The following is a 6,793-nucleotide window of genomic DNA, read 5'->3' as shown; positions in this document are numbered from 1 at the left end:
GTTGTTCAGTCGTTTCTGACTCTTTGCAACCCCATGGGCTGCAGCACACCAGGCTTCCCTGTTTTTCATTATCTTCTGGAGCTTGCTCAAACTCATGTCAGTGATGCCATTCAGTCAGTGATGCCATTTAGCCATCCCATCCTCTATTGTCCCCTTCTCCTCCTGCCTTCAATCTTTCCCAGCATCAGGGTCTTTTCCAGTGAGTCAGTCCTTCGCATCAGGTGGCCAAAGTATTGGAGCTTCAGCTTCAGCATCAGTCCTTCCAATGAATATTCAGGACTGATTTCCTTCAGGATGGACTGGTTGGATCTCCTTGCTGTTCAAGGGACTCTCAAGAGTTCTCCAGCACCACAGTTTGAAAGCATCAGTTCTTTGGTGCTCAGCCTTCTTTATGGTCCAACTCTCATCCATGACTACTGGAAAAACCATAGCTTTGGCTATATGGATCTTTGTCCACAAAGACTTTTAAAATTAGGTACATGTTTTACGTTGATCAAATGAAATCCCAAAAGTTAATCGCAATGACCCAATTTCCAAGTATTGAATTCAAAGGGACTATTTTAGAGAATGCATCAGATGTAGTAGCAGATGTACAAGCAATCTATATTATACAAAGTCCATTTTGGCATTTCTAGGCAAAATGACCTAAGACCCGCAAAGCATGTTAAGAAATACTTGTTAGGTACAACCATGGCTGGGCCCTTGGGAAAATTCTGATTTGGATGAATCATAGGATTCTTCCAATGTATCAATTCCTTTGTTCTTACTGTTGTATTAAAGGACCGACTTTGGTTATTTTTGGCAGATACTGCTGATAGCTAACTATCTCCTGTAGCGAGAATAGGAGGTGACCATAAACATATTCTCTTGATATGTAAAACAAACGTCATCATCTTAATTTTTGCAGGATATCAGAACAGAGCCCATCTAGTCCAACCTCCTCATTTTACAGGTGAGAATACTGAGGCTGAGAGAGAGAAAGGAAGCTGCCCATGGCATTGCTAGTGCACACAGCAAAGATCCTCACTTCTAAATGAGCTCTACAGCTTATGGTCATTGTTATGAGCCTTGGATGGGATGATAATTCACTGTCTAACATCTTCATTTTCTAGATGGGGAAGTAGATGCAGATAGGAAGAGATACCTGTCAAAGTAATTTGAAACTTCTAAATTCTAATCCAGGTCTCTTTCCCTGTAAAAAGTAGCCTCTCCCTGACTAACCACCTGAAAGTGAAAGTGTTAGTTGCTCAGGCAGGTCTGACTCTTTGCCACCCTGTGGACTGTATTCCATCCTCTGTCAATGGAATTCTCCAGGCAAGAATACTGGAGTAGGTAGCCATTCCCTTCTCCAGGGGATCTTCCCAACCCAGGGACTGAACCTGGGTCTCCCAAATTATGGGCAGATTCTTTACCGTCTGAGCCACCAGAAAAGCCCACTAACCACTCGATACCAAGACACACCTTACCCACTTCTAAATTCCTAGTGCCTAGCACACTGCCTGGCTCATAGAGGAATGAATGCACAAATGAATCTTGAGAGAGTGTATAAAAGCTCACTTTGCAACGAAATGATTTAAATTCTTAGTCTTCCAGTTGATAAGAAATCTGGTAATAATTTGAAATAAGATGTTTCTTCTTTAGCCTCCTAGGACAAATAAGTACATCACTGGCTGTATTATACAGGCTCTAAAGTCAGGCTGACTTGTTTTCCAATTCTGTCCCAGTCATGAGCTATGTGATCTTGGACTCCCAACTGAATCACATTATGCCTTGCTTTCTTCATCTGTAACATGAAGATAATAGCACAATTTATCTCCTAGGACTCATATGGGGATTTAGTGAAATAGCACATGTAACTTGGCAGACAGTAGCTACTGGGTAACTATTAATTTTTTCTTTTTATATAATGGTCTACCTAATAGATGTTGAAAACTAGCAGTGAAATATTTTCCTGTTGCTAATGGCAAACCAAGTGTGACCTAGAAAAGACAGCTAAATGCCAAATAACCTTCAGGAAGAAATCATGTTGGGGATTGATATAAAAGTACATCCAAATGTCAGCAAAACTCCTCCCTCACTTGAAGTAGAAGCATGCCAAGATTTTGCTACAGTATTTACAAAAAATGTTACTGCTTGATCTAGTCATTAGGGTTTACAAGAAAATAGAGTCTCTGAAATAAGTGTTTTGTTGTTGTTGTTCAGTTGCTAAGTCATATCCAACTCTTTGTGACCCCATGGACTGCAGCACACCAGGCTCCCCTGTTCTTCACTGTCTCCTGGAGTTTGCTCAAATTTGTGTTCATTGAGTTGGTGTTGCTGTCTAACCATCTCACCCTCTGCCACCCCTTTCTCCTTTTGCCTTCAATCTTTCCCAGCATTAGGGTCTTTTCCAATGACCTGGCTCTTTGCATCAGGTGGCCAAAGTATTACTTTCTTCTAAAACTATTAATATTCTTGTAGCATGAAACACTACTCATGTGAGCACAAAGTTGTGCTTGTAAAAGAGCAGGACTGCATGGAAATGACAAAATAGTAAATTATCCTGGAAAGCAAATGGGCTTAGATTGTTCTGGCTCCTCTGCCCCTGAGATGAGGTGAACATATTTGTAGCTACAAGAATTTGTTTTCTATAGCTCTCACACAGATATATAATCTCAAGGGTCCCCAGTTAAATGTTTTCTGTCCTAATAGTGTTGATGCGTTGAGAATCAAAAGGCAGTTTCTTAATCAAAACTATACTTACCTGGAGATGGATTTCCAGAATCTTCCTGCATCATTTTAAATAATTACAGAAGTAACTTGACCCAGACCAGCACCTCCTATCCATACCCTAGGGCTTGGATCCTGGAAAGTTGCAGGGTAAGTGACAAATGTCAGGTTAAAGACCTACTCCTAGAACATAATACAAATGAGAAACTCTCCATGACATTCAAACCATTTTGCTGTAGTTACAGAAAACATGGAAATATATTACTACCTCTTAAAAGGGAAACTTTTGTAAATGGATTTTCTTAGTCTCAAATATAACTTGCTTATGTGATTCATTCATAACTAGAGGTCCCTCATCATGTATATACCATGACAGTCTCCTGAGGTACACTACACTCTGTGCTGTGCTTAGTCAGTCATGTCTGATGCTTTGTGACCCTACCTATGGACTATAACCTGCCAGGCTCCCTTGTCCATGGGGATTCTCCAGGCAAGAATACTAGAGTGGGTTGCCATGCCTTCCTCCAGGGTATCTTCCCAACCCAGGAATTGAACCCAGGTCTCCCACATTGCAGGCAGATTCTTTAACGTTTGAGCCACCAGGGAGGCCTAAGAATACCGGAGTGGGTAGCCTATCCATTCTCCAGGGGAACTTCCTGACACAGGAATCGAACCAGGGTCTCCTGCATTGCAGGCAGATTCTTTACTAGCTGAGCTACCAGGGAAGTCCACACTGCACTCTATTGGAAGCTTAAAATCAGAAAGGACTAGTTCCCCATTTCCCTTGTTAGAACCATGATTTATCAAACACTTATGTCCCTTCAGGTACTGTTTGCAAAGGCTGTGCTAATATTAAACTACATGCACACCTTTATCAGAAAACCCAGGCATGCCAAGAACAGCAGAGAAGCTCATGATAAATGGTTGTAAGATAAATTAGCGCTCTTGGAATTTCTTCCCAACTTACATTCTTTTAACTCCAATTTTTTCTGCCACCTACTCCTCATAACTCTTTCTTCAAAATAAGACAAAAGGAAAACATTTGGGTGACATACAAAAAAACAATATTTATTTTACTTAAGCTTTTCTGCAAGAAGTTAAAATGATCCCTAGTTGAAGGCATTACCAAAAAAGTTAACATAGTTTCATGTATCCCTTCTGTGCCAGATGAGGAAAAGACTTATCTGAATGAAAGAATAAGAATGACCATTCTTACAGTGGGTTTACTTAGCTATGTGGAGAAAAAAAAACATATAGGTTAGACATCAAATAGTACATAAAACTACTAGTTTCCTATAGGTAGTGGGAATTAAGCTGATGCTCTCAATTAAGCAATTGGTCTCAAGACCTGGGGATCACTTCTCAGGAATTATAAAACAGCCATAGGCATTTCCATAATTCACCACCCCATTTTTCCCCCAACTATTTTGCTACTAAAAGAGCAAGATGGAAACAAAACACAATTTTCCCACTCTCAGGCTGCAGGACTGTCTGGGACCAGTAGTTCCTTAGATCATCAGAATATTAGAGCATCCCCCACCACTGCTATCTAAGTAGGATGACAGGAAAAATGGCTTTGGGTGAGGCATTTAGGTGTTGTGTTTTCTGGAAGTATAAGATCTGGCTAGGAAATAATAATCTCCTCCCTACAGAGGAAAACCAAATATTCTTTCTAGAGAACAGTAGGGCAGAATGGAACATCCATGCCTGTCTTTCAGCCTCAACCTGACCTCAAATATAGAAGTGCAGGGAGGAAACATCTTGACATCTGCCATTGCCATGATCCCCAATTTTCTCCTCCACTGTGGTGCAAGGACATTGCCACTTTTGCCCAAACCTGTAAAGAGTAGGGATGTCTTATCTCCCTTCCCCCTAAGAGCAGGAATTGGAACTAGCACTATCTTATTAATACGAATGAATGAATGTTTGAAGAACTTGTGACATGGAGTTCTCAAGTTCCTACCAGTAATCTGAGTCTATGTGAGGAGGGGAGCTTCTCATTTCCATACTCTTAATATAGAGGAAGCAGAAATAGAGGGAATATATATATATACACATATGAATATGTTGTGGGGATGGGTGAGGATGGAGCCCTAACATAGGCAGAAAACAAACAAACAAACAAACAAAAAAAACCCACAAAGGACTAACGTTGGAGCCTGGGATGGCTGGCTATCAGTATTAGAAACAAAGCCTGCTAATAACCATTCGGGCGAGTAAGGGAAAAGAGAAAGATATAAGTATTCTTTTTTTCTCAAGCAAATATCAAAGTTCTAAGTGAAGAGAATACTTCTTTTCTGTGTAGAAAATGCATAAACAGTAAATGCTGAAAACCTTCAAATAAATGCAGACTCACATAGAAGTTACAAAATATGAGAGAATAAGTCATTGTTTCTCAATCTACTCATACTTTTCCTGAGATGCAAATTACTCCCTGCTCCTCTAGGTGCTGTGAGAAGATTTATATTCTAATTGCTAATGAGAGGTGAAAGAATACACAGATGGAGATGAAGGAGAATGCAAAAGGGGAAATCGGGGTGGGAGTGGGGAGCTGAAATGTCTGGAAAATGACTGGTGGGGAGAAAAAACTGATTGAGCCCCAACTGGACTGTGAATTCTTTGAGGGAGTCAGCACTTCACAGTTGGAGGCACAATACAATCTGGACGTGTGCTAAATACTTGATCTGAATAGCAGTGGTGAAGAAGAAATTCATCATTAGAGACTGGGTCCTTCAAACTCTAATATCCAATAAGTTGTTCTGCCTCCACTGCCATTAAAAGCCTGCAATGGCCTCAAAAGTTCTCAGTAAAGAAGCTGCCTCTGCTTTTTCTGTAGTCACAGCTGGCTGACATGGATGCCTGGGCCTTTCAAAGCAGAGGAAAATGCTGCTGGAGGGGATGAAGATTCCAGACTATTAAATATTAAAGAGTTTTAATAGCCGTAGCCCCAACTCAATGGGATCCCAAACAATAGATAACAGATTCTATCAATTCTGTTTTGTTAGATGTTCTCTATGACTCAAGTTTGACTTCAGCATTTGCACCCAAAATGAGTTCTCCTACAAATAATATGTGTTGGTATTATCTGAGAAAAAGAATTCAAAGCAGGCATAGATCCCTCAGGAAGTTGTCACACCTCTTGATAAGATTAACTCAACTGCCATCATCGCTTTCTAGCTTTTGCCCCCTAGTGTGAAGCCTTCGCAAAAGATGTCTGCTTTTATAATTCAGCAAGAATGACTCTGTTCTTTTCTCCAAAGGGCCTATTATTTTTAGTTTTTCGGTGCATGACTCAACAGAAAAACCTGTGGCTCTTATGAGCTGCCTGTTTTGAAATGGTCCAGTAGTTTCAGTTTCCCTTTAACAAGTTCCCAGATAATAAATGGAGAACAGTATGAATCTTCACAAGGTCACATTGAAGGTTAAAATAAATTATCTCCATCACTGAGAGGCTCTCTTCAGGCTTTCTATCAGCACTACAGAGTCAGTTTCTTCTTTGGTTTGCTTCTCATAGATGTCATACTTCTTCCAGTGCTGGAAGGGAAAGAAAAAAACACATGATGACTTTTCTAAACAGTGTTCTTTTCCTGAGTACCTGCAGTAACTGCTTATTTTTAGGTTTGTGTGCATGGAGTGTATGTTTTCCTGTTTGTTTTGTTGGTTTTTTTTTTGTTTGTTTGTTTTGACCCAAGAATCGTCATCTGTTTGGACAATTAAAAGAACTGATCAAGAAAAAAAGCATGGGATTGTTATATGATGTTTAATAGCTATCTCAAAAGGTAAACTTATGCAGACATACATCTCCAAAACTGGAAACAAAGTCTTTTGTAGAAGAATGAAACAGTGACATGTTTTTCTTACTTCAACTGTTTCTATCTTTATTTTTTTACTGCTCAAATGTGACCATTGCTTCAGAGCTGTCAGAGGCTCAGAAAGGCATCAGGGTTTATGGCAATGTACAAAATATCCTAGAAGACAGTGCAGTTAAAAGTTTTGAAAGACCTTGCATTAACAACTTCATGCAAGAACAGGGAATTGTGCATACAAAATAAGCACATCTTGAACTCAAGTTAAGTGTGTCTCT

The 6,793-nt window shown here is 40.0% G+C and overlaps 1 protein-coding gene across 2 annotated transcripts in view; it reads right to left on the bottom strand.

Moving 5' to 3' along the window:
- Nucleotides 1-3,761: 3,761 nt before the first annotated feature.
- The window catches only part of IL13RA1 (interleukin 13 receptor subunit alpha 1), a 193,400-nt gene continuing 190,368 nt past the window's right edge, over nt 3,762-6,793 (bottom strand). For both annotated transcript variants that reach the window (XM_052663009.1, XM_052663008.1), the window contains exon 11: nt 3,762-6,243. In XM_052663009.1, coding sequence (XP_052518969.1) covers nt 6,151-6,243 — 93 coding nt within the window. In that variant the 3' untranslated portion in view covers nt 3,762-6,150. The remainder of the gene's footprint in view (nt 6,244-6,793) is intronic.

The sequence above is a fragment of the Budorcas taxicolor genome, chromosome X (assembly GCF_023091745.1).
Source record: "Budorcas taxicolor isolate Tak-1 chromosome X, Takin1.1, whole genome shotgun sequence".
NCBI lineage: Eukaryota > Metazoa > Chordata > Mammalia > Artiodactyla > Bovidae > Budorcas > Budorcas taxicolor.
Note: the sequence above shows the minus strand (reverse complement) of the source record. Positions and strands in the feature narration are given on the sequence as shown.